This window comes from Carcharodon carcharias, chromosome 2 (assembly GCF_017639515.1).
Source record: "Carcharodon carcharias isolate sCarCar2 chromosome 2, sCarCar2.pri, whole genome shotgun sequence".
NCBI classification, from domain to species: domain Eukaryota; kingdom Metazoa; phylum Chordata; class Chondrichthyes; order Lamniformes; family Lamnidae; genus Carcharodon; species Carcharodon carcharias.
Window position 1 is genome coordinate 198,055,239 of NC_054468.1, and position 18,585 is coordinate 198,073,823.

General features: G+C 42.2%; 1 protein-coding gene across 1 annotated transcript in view; it reads right to left on the reverse strand.

Annotated features, from left to right (window-relative positions):
- Positions 1-1,005: 1,005 nt before the first annotated feature.
- The window catches only part of haao (3-hydroxyanthranilate 3,4-dioxygenase), a 29,473-nt gene continuing 11,893 nt past the window's right edge, over positions 1,006-18,585 (reverse strand). The window contains exons 4-10 of the mRNA XM_041181496.1: positions 10,854-10,960; positions 9,458-9,547; positions 7,468-7,511; positions 7,009-7,157; positions 6,759-6,824; positions 2,574-2,656; positions 1,006-1,102 (exon numbers count right to left, since the gene is read on the reverse strand). Coding sequence (XP_041037430.1) covers positions 1,021-1,102; positions 2,574-2,656; positions 6,759-6,824; positions 7,009-7,157; positions 7,468-7,511; positions 9,458-9,547; positions 10,854-10,960 — 621 coding nt within the window. The 3' untranslated portion in view covers positions 1,006-1,020. The remainder of the gene's footprint in view (positions 1,103-2,573; positions 2,657-6,758; positions 6,825-7,008; positions 7,158-7,467; positions 7,512-9,457; positions 9,548-10,853; positions 10,961-18,585) is intronic.

The following is an 18,585-nucleotide window of genomic DNA, read 5'->3' on the forward strand; positions in this document are numbered from 1 at the left end:
TTTCTCAGTGTCCCGGCCAGAATTTGTCACTTACCCAATTGCAAAAAGAAAAAAATAGATTGATTGGTCACTATCTCACTGCTATTTTGGGACCTTGCTGTGTACCAATTAGCTGCAATATTTGCTTACATAACAATCATGACCATACTTCAAATAAGCACTTTGTGAAATCCTGCAGGTATGAAAGGTGCTATGTGTTTTCTTTCTATTTTAAAAATCATACATTTGTGAGCATTATATATAAGCCCTTAATGTTGTTGTTACGTTCATGTCACACTTTCATGACAACGTTTTCCCTTATAAATTCTTATGTCCACATTTGTAATGGAAACTGCCTATTTAAATGACATGCTGTAAACATACCCTCCTGACAGTAGTGGCACGGAATTACCTCAGCTTTGGACCTCCCAACTCGCCGGTCTGTTCCCCCAAATTCGGATTTGTTTTGCAATTTAAATATAAATAATATTAAAACAAATGACTTATAATAAGGAACATCTGAATTTCCTGTCCAGTTACCTCCCCTGCACTCCAATCCCATAAGCTTGACTCTCCATTTACAAGAAAGATCAAGTATTGTAATAACAATGTGCTATTTGAATAGTTTTATTGTACAAACACTGGAAGTTTTTTGCATTGTTGATGCAAAATGCAACCCACACTGATTGATTACTAACTATTGTATTATTACATCAAAAACAATAATTGCCCGGAAACCACTGGATCAATACATATCACATTCTAGTGCAAATTGATTGAGCTCCCATATCTCTGGAATATTCTTCAGATTTAACTCATGACATGATCAATGGAGAGTCATGTTACTTTCTTTGTCTCTCCTATATATTCAGAATTTGGAACATTTGAAGATCATCATTATTTTAATAAGTGATTCACTCATCTTTCAAAATTCAAAAGTTTACATTGATAATAAATATTGAGGATTCACTTCAAATTATTCAAACTATTACATATACTATTAAAGCATATGGATGAAGATAAAGCTGTGCCTTTAGGACTTTATTTTTCATAGGATTTCTTCAGTGCTGGATCCTGTGCGATGTAAAGTGCAATAGTTCCTTCAGCTCTTTTCCAAATGTACCTTGTATAAAGAAGGGATAGTGAGCTTAAACTTAATGGATATGCATTCTTTATTTCAGTAGCAATAATACGTAAGAATGTTATTATTTCTGGGACATGGGGAGCAGGGTTCCACTTCTGCTCCATATCGAGTTAACTGATCTTCGTCGAGATGATGTTTGAGTGCTGTAATTAATATTAGCACCTTTGAGCTACCAAGTGGGAAAGGAGAATAATCAGGGAGGATTTCTGCTCCCGATCATTATTCATTGACCCCAGCAGGAAAGCATGGTCTTCATCCAAGAATAGGATTGGCTTCACTTGTGTTACCACCAACTACAATAGAATGACCTGCTGACATTCACTGTCTGGGTTCACATGAACAATATCCATATATCCATGGGACAAATGTAGAGAGGGACTGATGACTGAAGGCTCATACATGAGGAGAGGAAGAGAGAAAACTGAGGTGTTGGTGATGGGGGAATGGTCTGATTGGGATTCATATTAGTCAAGCCAGTTCAAATCTCTTGTAATTCAGTGATATTGTAAGAAAAACAGATTCTGGTGATCTCTCAAAACCTGCAGTATGTTTCAAAACTGGACTTGGTCCTTTCTATTAAAACCAGAAAAACCTTGCTTCTGCTTTTGTAAACATTGGGCTGGATTTTTTGGTGGGGTGAGGAAGGCAGAATGGTAAGTGAGTGGTCCACTCGCTCCTGCCCCCGCTATCTCAGGTCATTGAATCAAGCATTAGATGATTGATTAGCGGCAGCCCAGCAGGCAGGCAGCCAATTAGAGATGCAAAAGGGGGGCTCCAGATCCAGTCGGGAGTCTAGGCTAGTACTTCATGCGGCAGGAAGTCGGTCAAGGCTACAAATTTAAAGGCTCCCTTGCTCTCTGAATTTTTTCATTTTTTTTATTGATGCTCAAAAAGGTCAAAAACTGAACTCAAAAATCATGCAAGACACTGCCAACTTCACTAGCAGAATGTGCTGCTACATGGTGACAGGCGTTTTATTCTGCCCTTGTGTCGTCTCATTATACCTGCCAAACATTTTCCTATCTGATGCCTGAAAAATGCATCAGGCAACAAAAAGTTCCATATGATTGTCTCTTTAACAAGCTCAATAGCTTGTTAATTGGTAATTTAAAAAGGGAGGGTGGGCATCCAATTTATGCGCCCGCTCACCTTACGTGGTATCTAAGACTGGCGGGAAGCCATTGTATTGCTGACCTGACATCATCACACAATATCTTACATTCAAATCTGGGAGCGGCCTTCCCACTTTGCAGAGTAAAATCCAGCCCCTTGTTTCTGTTGTAGCAGTGTTACTTGTAGAATTATAATGTCATAGTTTGATGGTGTAAACAGGGAGGTGCAGGAATATTAGGACCAGTTGCAGTTCGATTGAGAGGTCCATTTCCTCCAGAGGTGGTAGTGTGAATCTAATGATATTACAGAGTCAGTTGTCCTTAGTGTATACACTTACTTAGTCTTCATTGGGATGAGAAGGCTGTCTCCTGCAGTCAGACTGGTAGTTTTGCCATCCATCACCACAACAGATGCACCCTCCTGAAAAAGAGAACATATTGAAAAATTGTCTTTATGTCGAGGTCAGGATTGTGCTTGGTTATGACCTGCCCTATATACTGAATACCCGGGTGGCACATACTGCCAAGGCCTTGCAGCACTTGTGAGTGTGTGAGGTTCAGGTCCCCTAATCCAATCTCTGTTAAATAAATCAACCGTATACAAAATACAGTGGGTGATTTGGAACTGCATGAAATCATTCCAATTCACTCGAGCAAATCTTTGCCACTGGAGTTGCTTAAAAAACAGACCACCTAAAAATTCTTGAGACTGTACTACAACAAGAGAGCCCTCAGATGGTCAAATTTAGAATTACAGCCCACCGTTATAGTGAATGTTGTAGGTATGCCAGCAGACTTCAGAGCCATATTTTCATGACACAAGTTTATTTTATTATTACAATATTCTTCATTAGTTTACATTTCCTAACACCATGTAAACTATTACATTGATGAAGTGACACTCATCACCATGTCTCTTCTGGCATCTTCTCCTCCTTCAAGCTCCTATATTGTTCCACCCCCTCACCTTTCCTTTAAAATCTATATTGTTGACCACCTGCCAAGCCTCACCCAGAATCTCTCACCTCTGCACTAAACAGCTCTTCATCCTCAGTAGTCTCAATCTCCATCTCAGCCCATCTCACCTCCTGTTTTCCCTTGACCTGGCCCTGAATGTAAACTCTTCTGCCCAACTCCATAGCCACCCACTTCATCATACCAATTCCCTTAGCCTCTCTACTCCATTCATCTTGATTGCTTATTACAACACCTTTGAACTGTTCCTTGTATTCCTCATCACCCACAACCATTTTTTTTTATTATTCATTCATGGGATGTGGGCTTCGCTGGCTGGGCCAGCATTTATTGCCCATCCCGAGCTGCCCTTGAGAAAGTGGTGGTGAGCTGCCTTCTTGAACTGCTGCAGTCCATGTGGTGTAGGCACGTCCACAGTGCTGTTAGGAAGGGAGTTCTAGGATTTTGACCCAGCGACAGTGAAGGAACAGCGATATATTTCCAAGTCAGGATGGTGAGTGACTTGGGATGGGAGCTTCCAGGTGCTGGTGCTCCCATCTATCTGCTGCCCTTGTCCTTCTAGATGGTAGTGGTTGTGGGTTTGGAAGGTGCTGTAGAAGGAACGTTGGTGAATTCCTGCAGTGCATCTTGTAGATGGTACACACTGCTGCTACTGTGCATCGGTAGTGGAGGGCGTGAATTTTGTGGATGTGGTGCCAATCAAGTGGGCTGCTTTGTCCTAGGCGGTGTCAAGCTTCTTGAGTGTTGTGGGAGCTCCGCTCATCCAAGCAAGTGGGGAGTATTCCATTACATTCCTGACTTGTACCTTGTAGATGGTGGACAGGCTTTGGGGAGTCAGGAGGTGAGTTACTCATCGCACGATTTCTGACCTCTGATCTCTCTTGTAGTATTCATATGGCAAGTCCAGTTCAGTTTCTGGTCAATGGTAACTCCCAGGATGTTGATAATGGGGGAATTCAGTGATGGTCATGCCATTGAATATCAAGGGGCAATGGTTTGATTCTGTCTTGTTGGAGATGGCCATTGCCTGACACTTGTGTTGCGCGAATGTTACTTGCCACATATCAGCCCAAGTCTGGATATTTTTCTAGGTCTGGCTGCATTTGGACATGGACGGCTTCAGTATCTGAGGAGTCATGAATGGTGCTGAACATTGTGCAATCATCAGCGAACATCCCCACTTCTGATCTTATGATGGAAGGAAGGTCATTGATGAAGCAGCTGAAGATGGTTGAGCCAAGGACACTACCCTGAGGAACTCCTTCAGTGATGTCCTGGAGCTGAGATGTCTGATCTCCAACAACCACAGCCATCTTCCTTTGTGCTGGGTATGAGTCCAACCAGCAGAGAGTTTTCCCCAATTCCCATTGACTCCAGTTTTGCTGGGGCTCCTTGATGCCACACTCGGTCAAATGCTGCCTTGATGTCAAGGGCAGTCACTCTCACCTCACCTCGGGAGTTCAGCTCTTTGTCTATGTTTGAACCAAGGCTATAATGAGGGCAGGAGCTGAGTGGCCCTGGTGGAACCCAAACTGGGTGTCAGTGAGCAGGTTATTGCTAAGCAAGTGCTGCTTGATACCGCTGTTGATGATTCCTTCCATTACTTTACTGATGATCAAGAGTAGACTGATGGGAGTGGTAATTGGCCTGGTTGGATTTGCCCTGCTTTTTGTGTACGGGACATACCTGGGTGATTTTCCACATAGCCGGGTAGATGCCAGTGTTGTAGATGTACTGGAAAAGCTTGGCTAGTGGCGCAGCAAATTCTGGAGCTATTGCCGGAATATTGTCAGGGCCCATAACCTTTACAGTATCCAGTGCCTTCAGCCGTTTCTTGAGATCATGTGGAGTAAATCAAATTGGCTGAAACCTGGCATCTGTAATGCTGGGGACCGCCGGAGGAGGCTGAGATGGACCATCCACTTGGCACTTCTGGCTGAAGATTGTTGCAAATGCTTCAGCCTTACCTTTTGCACTGCTGTGCTGGGCTCCTTCATCATTGAGGATGGGGATATTTGTGGAGCTTCCTCCTCCAGTGAGATATTTAATTGTCCACCACCATTTACAACTGGATTTGGTAGGTCTGCAGAGTTTGAGTGTGGGATCGTTTAGCTCTGTCTATCACTTGCTGCTTATGCTGTTTGGCATGCAAGTAGTCCTGTATTATAGCTTCATCAGGTTGACACCTCATTTTTAGGTATGCCTGGTGCTGTTCCTGGCATGCCCTTTTGCACTCTTCATCGAGCCAGAGTTGATCCCCTGGCTTGATGGTAATGGAAGAGTGGGGGATATGCCGGGCCATGAGGTTACAGATTGTGCCCAAGTACAATTCTGCTGCTGCTGATAGCCCACACTGCCTCATGGATGTCCAGTCTTGAGTTGCTAGATCTGTTCGAAATCTATCCCATTTAACATGGTGGTAGTACCACACAACACAAAGGAGGGTATCCTCAATGTGAAGGTGGAACTTTGTCTCCACAATGATTGTGCGGTGTTCACTCCTACCGATATTATCGTGGACAGATGGATCTGTGGCAGGCAGGTTGGTTAGGATGAGCTCAAGTATGTTTTTCCCTCTTGTTGTTTCCCTCACCACCTGCTGCAGACCCAGCCTAGCAGCTATGTCATTTTGGACACGGCCAACGCGGTCAGTAGTGGTGCTACCGAGCCACTCTTGGTGATGGACATTGAAGACCAATGAGAAGGGAAGCCGAAGGAGAGTATCTGTTTAATTTTCTGATCTGCCTGGCCAAGCTACCATCAGACATCGGTGGAGGAAGGGTGACAGATCCCAGACTAATGCCCTTTCAGGTGACTTAATGGAGAATAATGGAATAATTTATTTGGGATGTCTTAAAACAAACTTAACACAATGAGTAAATAAAAATTGCCCACCTAAAAGAAATTCTGGAAAATAATTAATGAACATTTTAGAAATATAGAAAAAAACCAAAGCAACACAGTATGAAAAATACACTGTAACCAAAGAAGAAAGAACTGCTCGGATGCACATGGAGCTTTCTTTCCCCCCATTCAAAATGTGCTCAGAAGGCAAAACAAATGCACAATCCCAAGGACAAAACTTGGCAAGTTGTGCCAGATTTATGTGAATATTCTAGGTCTTCACTGAGGAGTTGATGTGAAAGGTGCACTGGAGCACACAAAATTATATTAGATGGAAAATTGTGGGCGTAAGGAACTGGGCAAAAACATGCCTCAGGCCTGCTCACCTAATTTCCCATCCTCAGCTCTGTACTGTGCATACACAGATGGTGGAGAACTTAGTCTTATCATTGGAAAGTCAAGGCTTACAGACAATGTCAATTCTGTTCTGTCTGGGCCATGTGATGCCAGCAATTCTTGAACTGTTTGCACCATTGGCATCTAAACAAAGCTATATTTTTTTTAAGCTGTAGTACATCTGTTTGTCAACTATTAGGAAAAATTAAACCTTATATTAAAAACATATGGAAGAACGCAAAGCTAGATTTGATTCATGCTTAAGAATGTCAGCAAAATATTACAGGATAAATATGAAGGTCTCTCACCAGCTGCCATATCCAGGTGTCTGCACTCTCATTTCCCTCGTTCTCTCCAGATGCATATACTGCCGTCTGTCAGAACAACACAAACAAGTATTTCATAATTAACAAGCATACACTGGACATGAATAAATAACATGCTATTACTTTAAATTCAAAAAACAAATATGTTCCCTTCATCGAGGATGGAATGTTGCAAGTATTTATTGGAACCAAGCTCAACAAAGTTACAACAGAAATAAACGCTGTCTTTTACCTTGGTCTCAAATTGATCACCAAACATGTCAACAACCCGCTTCTCTTTAATATCCTGGCTCTGCTGGCAGAGCCAATCTTGGAGTGAAAATGGCTCCATAACAGTACTGACAGTATTCAAACAAAATGGAAGTTGTTTCTGCAGGTTGTCTATGAATGAAGCAAGATATAAAATCACGGTTAATGTCGTTCATCCTGATATCCCAGGCAACAGATAAATATCAATTATAATATCACCTATAATATTGTGACAGAGTACAGGGAGCTTCATTCCACATTTTTATCTGCAAGCATTCTGTGGTATTGCTAAGTGCAAAAACTGGGGACGGCTGTTGCATTCTCCACTAATGTCATTAAAAGTACTGAGCACAAACTTTCACCAAAAACTTCAAATGAAAAAAAATTCAAAGCCAAATATTATCAGCAGCATAGATTTGAATTATTTGGATACTTTCTGTACCTGGATTTGGTTTCCCAGTTTTATATTCTTCAGAGCAGAAATATCTGAAAGATAAAGGAAAGGATATTCTTCAATTGATTTGAGCAGTATTGACTGTTGGTTTGTGTGTCCATTCACCATCATTCTACTGAATAAGGTGAGATGAAATAACCAGGACCAAGTGGTGCACCAATACTGGCATAGGGTACTGGCTGGGCCAAATGGCCTGTTTCTGTGCTGTAATTCTAATGAAACATGTTACTCAATAACAACATTACTTGAAATTCTAAAGAAAGCTAAGCAATTGTACATGGGGCAAAATCAACAACTGCAATGGAGATAAAGCTCAAAGATATAATGGGGAAACTTTCAATGAGGAACAAGTCCATTTTAAGACTAAAACAGCTGCACTCTGAACTTCAAAGCTTTTTACAAAGAATGGATGTGTAATTATTTGTGCTGTTAATGTAGAATTCAGCCACCAAGTAATCTGCAAAGTTAAGGTACTCTGTCAGGATTTTAAAAAAAATTAACTTGAATTGTATTTTTAACAAATGGAGGAAATTGACACAACAGCTCTGCAACAACTTTAGGACCAGATGCAATCATAGGTCCAAAGCTCAGCGTATTACATTGTTGTCGTACTATCTGATCAATGCTCCAGTATTTGACATGAGTCGCAAACATGATACCACGAAACAGTCATTGTCTGGCAAGTCAGAGAATGCTTAGAGGGCAGAGATGTTGCAACATCAGTGGGATAGTGAAAGCCCTCTATTGAAACCCTACTCTGAGCTCTGAGGATGCTATATGCAATATTTGTACATTTGGGCTGTGTTAACACTGCTGTAGTGAAGCTGTTGCATTTCACACTGACTGTATAATTATGGTGTAAATGCAATCTGAATCTAATGCCACTACAGAACCTGACAATGGAACAAAGTAGTGATTTCCTGTATATACGCAGTCTAACACCACTCTGCTCTGGAGTCAATTTGAGCCATTACACACGACCTATTCGCCATGTTGTTGGTGTGAAATTGAGACAGCCTCACACTAGTGCTAAACATGTAGTGTAAGTGCACTCTTAGAGAGTTTTGTGGGTTTGTTAAAAGATTTTTAAAAATTTATTCACAGGCTGTGGATGATGCTGGCAAGGTCAGAATTTATTGCCCATCCTTAATTGCCCTTTGAAGGTGGTGGTGTGCCAACTTTTTGAACCGCTGCTATCTGTGGTGAAGGTACTCCCATAGTGCTGTTAAAGGCAGTTTTGGGGATGCTGAAGAAACTGCAGTATATTTCCAAGTCAGGATGGTATGTGACTTAGAGGGGAACTTAGGGGAAGTGGTATTTTCACGCAGTTGCCGCCATTGCCTTTCTAGATGGTAGCGGTTAAGGGTTTGAGAGATACTGTCAAAGGAGCCTTGACAATTTTCTGCACTGAATCTTGTAGATGGAATACACTGGAGCCACAGGGAGCTGGTGTTGGAGGGAGTGAGTAATTAAGGTGATGCACGTGATACTGATCAAGTGGGTTGCTTTGTCCTGAGAGTTACTGGCGCTTCACTCCTCCAGGCTAGTAGATTTTTCTATCTCACTCCTGAGTTGTGCCTTGAGGAGTCAGGAGGTGGGTGAGTCACATGCTGCAGAATTCCCAACAATTCCAGTCAGCAGCAGAACCTTGTAACATTTACCTTTCAATGGCTGAGCTGATAACTGAGTAATTTGTACAAGGCCACTGGAAAGCACACAGCACTAGTGGGCTGGAACTCCACCAAGAAGCCAATGCCTTCAGGAGGGAGTGAACAAAGCAGCAGAATAAATATTTCAAAGAAAAAGTTGGGGCGGGGGGGGGAGCAAAAAACCTTTGACAATGACTTCATGTTCTCGTCTACATCCAGCAGAAGAGACCTGAACTATGGGTCACAAAATGAAGAACAAAAGTCATGTTGTCAATGACAAGTGAATGTTTTTTCAACCCATTTTGCAAAAATAATGTAAGAACTCTTACTCCTTTATTATGGGCCCAAGCTGGGTGCCCAGGTCCTCGCAGTAGAACCATTTTTCGTACAGCACATCAGTAGAATCGCCTACGTAGTATCTGTCAAAAGAAACGTAAGTATTAATCTAGCGGCAGTTGCCCCTTTTAGAGAAATATCACGGTGCATCACAAAAAACATAACAGCTTAACCCTGTCTGACTTACATTCTTAAAGGTGTATTGTTACAATCTAGTGGAGTACTCAGTTATGCTCAAAGCTATAGAAGCACCTGCTATGGAAGTCTTTGAACAGTACCATACTGGCAAACCCAGGACAGCAGGAGTTGATTAAAAACTGCGACAGTACGGACTGTTGGAATCTCTTTTTAATAAATAGAACCATTTATTCCATTGCCAATCAACAATGAGGGAAGATTTCCTCAGTGTGCGAGATATTGCAAAATTATAACACATTTATAAAGACTGGTTTGTGATTGCACTATGGGGATCATTGTGCATTATCCTTCCTGGAATATTACTCTGATTTTTTTAACTTACATTCCAATTTTCCCTTGTGAAATAGAGCTGCAGAATGCAACAAGGGGTCGGCTAGACTTTCTCCCCTATACCAATGCCACTCTCTAACTAGCCATTAGAAGGTACAAGATTGGCACTCTGATTTCCTAGAGGCTAGGTGGGCCTCTAGCCAACCCCTTGCTGAGGAGCAGCTGCATTCTACAGCTCTATTTCACAAGGGAAAACTGGAATGTAGGTTAAAAAAAAATCAGAGTAATATTCCAGGAAGGATAATGCGCAATGATTTCCATGGTACAATCATAAACCAGTCGAGCTTGGAGCTGTTCATGAACTCCCTATTGATTTCAGCTCTGTTTTTTTTTCCCTTTGGAAGGAAGCTCCTTTCTCTAATTCCTTCTGCTTCCAGCCATCTTAATTCTCTCTATCCTCCTTTAATCTATTCATTTATCTCTCTTCCCCTGGATTACTTGGTAGCCTGAGTTTCTCCTTCTCTGTTATTTCTGCCTGAACCTCTGCTACTTGCTCCATTTATTCCAACTCCAAAAGTGCCATCAAAGCTATTGATGTTATGCAATGCAGGGGGTTTTACCCGGCTGAGATGGAACAGAAAAAGCTATGGTTGTATATAAGTTATGTTATTAAACTTGTAATTCAAGAGGCCTGGAGTAATCATACAGAAAGCATGAGTTCAAGCCCAACACAGAAATTTGAGAAATTGAAATCAGCTTAAAACATTTGGAAATAAATAGATTGCTAGTAAAAATGCTCATGGCATTGTTGGATTGTCATAAATATCCAAGTGGTTCACTATTTAACACAATCTTCTCATTCATCATTAATTTTTAAAAATCGAGGATCCATGGATTTTGACTTTTGCAGCATTGATTTACCTGAGCGCATCAAGCTCTGTCTTCAGCCTCATCCTCTCAAAAACCAGCCCCACAGTGTTTGCCTGTCGCTGAGGGGAATGAGATATTCGAGCTGGTAGCAAAAACATCTGGGGGCGGGGTGGGGAGGGAAAGAAGTTCATGTCACAAAGTTTATATATTTAAGAGCTCCACTGACCAAAACATTCTGCACAGAGAAATAATGGAGACAGATGTATATGAAAAGAAAAAACAACAGGTGCTATGAAAAATTATCAATTGCAATTAGCAATGTTATAAATGGGGGAATCCTTTGCTTGAAATTAAGTTTATAAGAAATTAATAATAAGAGAAACTTGAAAAACACAGAAAATATCACACAGTTGCTGCTGTTTGCACTTGCCATGCAGAGTGTTACTCTTACACTATAATGCAAGATCAGTTTATTAGCATATTATTATGCTGCTCCTGACACAGTGTATGACATACTAGGAGTGCACCAGGGTCAAGGGCAGGATTATCGGTACCATTAGCTTTTAAAGGGCTGCCTTTCATCCTTAAATTCTGTCTCGCCTATGCACTGAATTTTGGAGCAAGTGAGGAAGGAAATTGCTGATCTCAGGACTGCAAAGTGAGTGCTGTTACATTTTACTCTATAAGCTGTTAACAGCCCGCCATTGTAAGTTTAGGGGAAAGAATACACCGCAGTCTGGCAACTATTTATGTTCTTCTCAAATGCCATCTTTGACCAGGGCATTCTGCTTCACTGCCACAATAATGGCCCTGAGATTCCACAGGGAACTCCAGCAGAACTGCCAGAGAAACGGTGCAAATGGCTGGGTTTGACAGGGTTTCTATAGGGATAACAGCAGGAGAATCCCAAGAATTTCAGGGCCAATGTGGTTGTCTTGTGGCCCTTTCAATGCAACAAATATGAAGTATATAAAGCCAGAAAGGGGAATAAGAAAAGTGATAGGCAGAGAAATCAAGGGCAAGAATGAAACAGGGCCTCAGTGAAAAGTAGTGGGAACGGGACAAGTAAAGTTAAAAAGACAAGCCTTAAGGCTTTGTGCCTTGACGCGAGGAACATCCGCAATAAAGTGTATGAATTAACCACGCAAATAAATGTAAACTGGTATGATATTGTCGGGATTATGGAGACATGGCTACAGGGTGACCAGGGGTGGGAACTGAACATCCAGGAATATTCAGTATTTAGGAAGGACAGACAAAAAGGAAAAGGCGGTGGAGTTGCAATGCTGGTTAAAGAGGAAATTAACTCAATATTGAGGAAAGATATTAGCTCCAACGATGTGGAATCTGTATGGGTGGAGCTGAGAAACACTAAGGGGCAAAAAACGTTAGTGGGGTTTGTAAATAGACCCCCAAACTATAGTGGTGGTGTTGGGAATGACACTAAACAGGAAATTAGAGACACATGCAATAAAGGAACATCTGTAATTATGGGTGACTTTAATCTGCGTATAGATTGGGCAAATCAAATTAGTAACAATATCGTAGAGGAGGGATTCTTGGAGTGTATACGGGATGGTTTTCTGGACCAATACATTGAGGAACCAACTAGAGAACAGGCCATCTTAGACTGGGTACTGTGCAATGAGAAAGGAATAATTGGCAGTCTATTTGTGCAAGGCCCCTTGGGGATGAGCGACCATAATATGATAGAATTCTTCATCTAAGATGGAGAGTGACGTAGGTGATTCTGAGACTAGGGTCATGAATCTTAATAAAGGAAATTATGATGGTATGAGATGTGAGTTGGCTATGATGGATTGTGAAACGTTACTTAAAGGGATGACAGTGGATAGGCAATGGCAAACATTCAAAGAGCACATGGGTGAACTGCAACAATTGTTTATTCCTGTCGCATAAGTAAAATAGGAAAGGAGGCCAAACCATGGTTTACAAGGGAAATTAGAGATAGTATTAGGTCCAAGGAAGAGGCATACAAATTGGCCAGAAATAACAACAGACCTGAGGATTGGGAGCACTTTAGAATTCAGCAAAGGAGGACCAAGGGATTGATTAAGAAGGGGAAAATGGAGTGCGAGAGTAAGCTTGCGGAGAACATAAAAACTGACTGTAAAAGTTTCTATATGTATGTGAAGAGAAAAAGATTGGTGAAGACAAATGTAGGTCCCTTACAGTCTGAAACAGGGGAATTTATAATGGGGAACAAAGAAATGGCTGACCAACAGAATACATACTTTAGTTCTGTCTTCATAAAGGAGGACATAAATAACATACCAGAAATGTTGGGGGACACAGGGTTTAGTGAGAAGGAGGAACTAAAAGAAATTATACTAGTAGGGAAATGGTGTTGGAGAAATTGATGGGATTGAAGGCCGATAAATCATCAAGGCCTGATAATCTTCATCCCAGAGTACTTAAGGAAGTGGCCCTAGAAATCATGGCTGCATTGGTGGTCACCTTCCGAGATTCTGAAGACTTTGGAACAGTAACTACCCTCCAATCTGTAGGGGATGTAACCCCACTATTTAAAAAGGGAGGTAGAGAGAAAACAGGGAATTTTCGATCAGTCAGCCTGACGTGGGTAGTGGGGAAAATTCTAGAATCCATTATAAAAGATTCAGTAGCTCAGCGCTTGGAAAATAGTGGCAGGATTGGACAGAGTCAGCATGGATTTACGAAAGGGAAATCATGTTTGACAAATCCACTAGAATTTTTCAAGAATGTAACTAGTAGAGATGATGAGGGGGAGCCAGTGGATGTGGTTTATTTGGACTTTCAGAAGGCTTTCGACAAAGTTCCACATAAGAGCTTAGCGTGTAAAATTAAAGCATATGGGATTGGGGGTAGTGTATTGAGATGGATAGAAAACTGGTTGGCAGACAGGAAATAAAAAGTAGGAATAAATGGGTCTTTTTCTGAATGGTAGGCAGTGACTAGTGGGGTACTGCATGGATCGGTGCTGGGACCCCAGCGATTCACAATATATATTAATGATTTAGATGAGGGAACTAAATGTAATATCTCCAAATTTGCAGATGACACAAAGCTGGGTGGGAGGGTGAGCTGTGAGGAGGATGCAGAGATGCTTCAGGGTGATTTGGACAAGCTGAGTGAGTGAGCAAATGCATGGCAGATGCAATATAATGTGGATAAATGTGAGGTTATCCACTTTGGTAGCAAAAACAGGAAGGCAGATTATTATCTGAGTGGCTATAAATTGAGAGAGCGGAATGTGCAACAAGACCTGGGTGTCCACGTATACCAGTCACTGAAGGTAAGCATGCAGGTGCAGCAGGCGGTAAGAAAGGCAAATGGTATGTTGGCCTTCATAGTGAGAGGATTCGAGTACAGGAGCAGAGATGTCTTGCAGCAATGATACAGGGCTTTGGTGAGACCACATTTGGAATATTGTGCGCAGTTTTGGTCTCCTTATCTGAGGAAGGATGTTCTTGCTATAAGGGAGTGCAGCGAAGGTTTACCAGACTAATTCCTGGGATGGCGGGACTGACATATGAGGAGAGATTGAGCTGGTTAGGATTATATTCACTGGAATTCAGAATAATGAGGGGGGATCTCATAGAAAGCTATAAAATTCTAACAAGACTAGACAGAGTAGATGCAGGAAAGATGTTCCCAATGGTGGGGGAGTACAGAACCAGGGGTCACAGTCTGAGGATACGGGGTAGACCATTTAGGACTGAGATGAGGAGAAATTTCTTCACCCAGAGAGTGTTGAGCCTGTGGAATTCACTACCACAGAAAGTAGTTGAGGCCAAGACATTGTATGTTTTCAAGATGGAGTTAGATATAGCTCTTGGGGCAAAAGGGATCAAAGGATATGGGAAGCAGGCTATTGAGTTGGATGATCAGTCATGATCATAATGAATGGCGGAACAGGCTCAAAGGGCTGAAAGGCCTACTCCTGCTCCTATTTTCTATGTTTCTATGTTTCTATCCTATCAATACAAGGTTCCTTCATTTTACACGGTCATACACTCTAAAAAACTGGTGCTGAGCTCAGCACTTGGGTTACAAACACCTTTGCTCATGACCTTCGGCTTCTCATGAGGAGTTTCTGGGTCTAAAGGAATGGCAGAGGGTGAGGCCAGAGGCCTTCCCCAAGCTTAAATTGAGTACCCTTCATCATCATACTGACTCATTCAGTTTCTCATATGCAGGAATGCAATGCAGTGCTCCAGCACAAAGCACCAGAATGTCCTGCCATGTAAACTCTGTTTCGAGACACTTCATGCTGCTAACATTCTAGTTACTAAACAGTAGCTGAACATCTATGCTTGCTGCTGTAGTGGTAAGTACCATCATAGAGATAGCTACTTTAGAAAGAACTCTTGATGGAAATGGAGAAGGTGCAGTTCAATGAAGGAGGGAAAATGTAGGGGCATCATCATCTGCTGAGCTCAGAAAAGTGGATTTTCTTGGGCCTGCTTACAAACACCATTTGGTAGGTTAGCACCAGCACTTTGTGGTCATTTGAGCATGCCAAGCAACATGTACAACTTGATTCTATAGCCCAATACACAACCCTTCATGCTAGCACCTTTGCCTCTGAGTCAGTAGGTTATGGGTTCAAGTTCTACTCCAGAGACTCTGGGTTGACAGTCCAGTACTGAAGGACTGCTGCGCTATGGGAGGTGCCATCTTTTGGATCAGGCCTTAAAACCACGGCCCTGTCTGCTTTCTCTGGTGGATGTAAAGATCCAATGATACTATACTGAAGAAGAACAAGGGAGTCATCCCCAGTATCCTGGCAATATTTATCCCTCAACTAACATCACTAAAAAAGTACCAGATTATCTGGCATGTCTCCTAAGTTACAACAGCAGTGACTGCACTTCAGAAATACCTCATTGCCTGTAAAGCTTTATGTGACTTCCCGAGATTATACAAGGTGCTGTATCATTGTAAGTCTTTCTTTTTGTCCTGTGCTGCATGACCATCTGACTAAGTTGTAAACCATTGGGAAAAATATAGCTCTGTTTTGCCAAGGTCTTAAGCTCATACATAACATCCACAATCGATGTTCTGACTGGGGCTCTAGAGAACTCAGACTGCAATCTATGCCAGTTAATATGGCCTGATTCACCATAATGAGAAATGAGTTTGAAATAGCCAAAATGCAACTTTACTGCTTCCCCAATGTACCATGTTGATCTCTGTCCATGCTGAAGGGAGTCTCAGCAGCAAAGGAATAACAGGATGAGAAGCCTCATCTGTATCACCAGCTGCCCCATTCAAATGACTTTAGGCATGACAGAAAACAAGCTGGTGCAAGCAGGAGCTGGCTATGGAATCAAGCAGCCGGTGCAACAATACCCATGCCATCTGAAGTTGCACAATGCACTATTAATTTAGCACAAGGCAGTAATGACCATCCTTCATCACTAGATACTGATTTTTGTATAGAGGAATTAAACGAGCAGTACAGGGTTTTGGTGGACACATTCAGAGTGGCACAAATGGTTGAGGAAATTTGTGTGCAGCAATGTTTCTCTGTACATCCATTGCAGTGAATTTCCTCAAAAAGAGCAAGAATGCCACTCTTATGTCATAGTTAGGATGAAAACTCTAGGGAAATTTTAAGTCAATATTGGCACCATTGACTGCTGTAAATGGGGCATGATTCTCTACTGTATTCTACATGCCTGGAGTTTGACCTCCCCTTCTGTTCCTGAAGGAGATAGCATTCAGTATATGGCCCATTAGTTCATATGTGTATCCTCAACTATATTCTGCACTGTGAGGATTCCTGGCAGATTATAAACTGCGGAACTATTTTGTGTTGCTGGCTGTTTCTCATGGATAAATTTATGAAAGCACTAGCTTGGGCAAATGAGATACATGTCATCAGCAAGATGTATTTATACAAGGCAAGAACTGAGGTTTGGCAAATTTCTTTTAATGCTGTGTGGAAGCATTGAATATCATGAAAAATCAAGACGCAATCAGTTTGAAAGTCACTAAGGCCTAGCTGCAGAAGCCTTCACTGAAATCTTGCAGCATTCTTGAAGAATTGTGGGCCTCGATTTTACTACCCTTCCACCCCACCCCTCACAAACCTCCCCCCATTACCACCACCCCCACTCCTGGCCTGAGGCAGGAGAGAGTGCAGGTGTTAAAATATTGGAAGAAGCAAACTGACCACACAGGAAATCCACTCTTGCCCCTTTGAAGTTTAACATACAGAAATTAGGCCATTGACAAGGCTCCTGAAAAGCCAGGTGGGGGCCTAATTAACTTTCCAAAGTTGCCGGCTGATGACCTTTCATAAACTAATAGACATCTACAGCACAGAGGAGGCCATTTGGCCCATCATTTCTGTGCCGGTCAACAAAGATCTGACTAAACTAATCCCATTTTCCAGTGCTTGGCCCATAGCCCTGGAGGCTATGGCAACACAAGTGAATATCTAAATACTGTTTATATGTTACGAGAGTTTCTGGTTGCTACTACCCTCTGGGTGAAAAGATTTTTCCTGAACTCCTTTCTTAGCCTTCTACCTCTTACCTCATTGGCATCTTGACTTAAATATAACAGGAAGTGAGGGACGATCCCAAGTTGTCAGTTGAACTAAAGCGTGAGCTGCTGACTCACGAAGGAAAATACTAAAGATCTGCTCTTTTAGCACCTTGAGCACCAGAAATGCTGTCACTGCCAGTCCCGACTCCCAAAACCCTGCCTTCCCCTCCGAGCTTCACAAAGAAGCTTTCAGCCTCCCACAGCCCTAATCGCTGCCTCTCCCCACCTCAACCCCATCTGCAGCCTCCTCCTAACCCCACTATTACCCTCCGCTCCTCCACTTGCTCTGTTTTCTAGCTTTCCCACCGCTGGCTCCAATCTCCAGCTTCCCTGCCTCCGGTTGAGAGCCTAGAACTAGGGAACCATACCCACAGGTCTCAGGCTGCAACCTACTGCCACTAGTTGTCCCTCCTGCCCATTGGCCTGGTTGTCAGTTTGGCCCACTGCCAAATTGGATGCAGCCTCACAACATTGTAACAAGGCCAGTAGGGCCTCCACGTCCACGTCCTTGTCTAGTTCTTTGGACAATGCTCTGACACGCCCTCCCAGGCTGCCAGTTAATATTGTGTCGCAGGCTCTGCACGCCAATGTCCTCGGGCACATCGAGCTATGACCATCTTGGCTTGTATACCTGAACATGACATGATCCTGGCTTTTTCTTTAGCACTGACTGTGTAAATGCATGTGTGTGCCTCGTCTCTTCTCTCTCTTCCTCTAGAACCTGTGAACATTGATAGATGACCAGTTGGATAGTCAAAGTCCTAATTTGGTGAACACAATTATAGTTTGATTGGCCAACATTTCCAATTGGCAGGTGGAGTGCAGCTGAATAGCTTCAGTAGTAAAAATGTTTTAAAAAATCAAAACACTGGATTTACAGACAGCCGCTGCAATAAAAGAATGACTTCTATTGCTGTTTCCTCAAAGAGATTGAGAGATTTTGCCTCAAGATCATTCACCTGTCAAGACTTCTATCTGATAATACACCAGAAATGTTGTAATCCATCCTTTTTCTTTATAGGTGCTGAATGATCTGTTGTGTATTTCTATATTTTTCAGCTTTTATTCCTTGTTGTATACAGTCTGTATCTGTTGGAGAATTAGCAGGTATATTGTGTTGTGCTCTTTGATTCCAGCAGTTCTCTGGCCTCATGTGCAAAGATGATTGTTAAGATTCTGTAAGCACAGTCAATGCTTCTGCTGATAGTTTTTGTTGCGTGCAGCC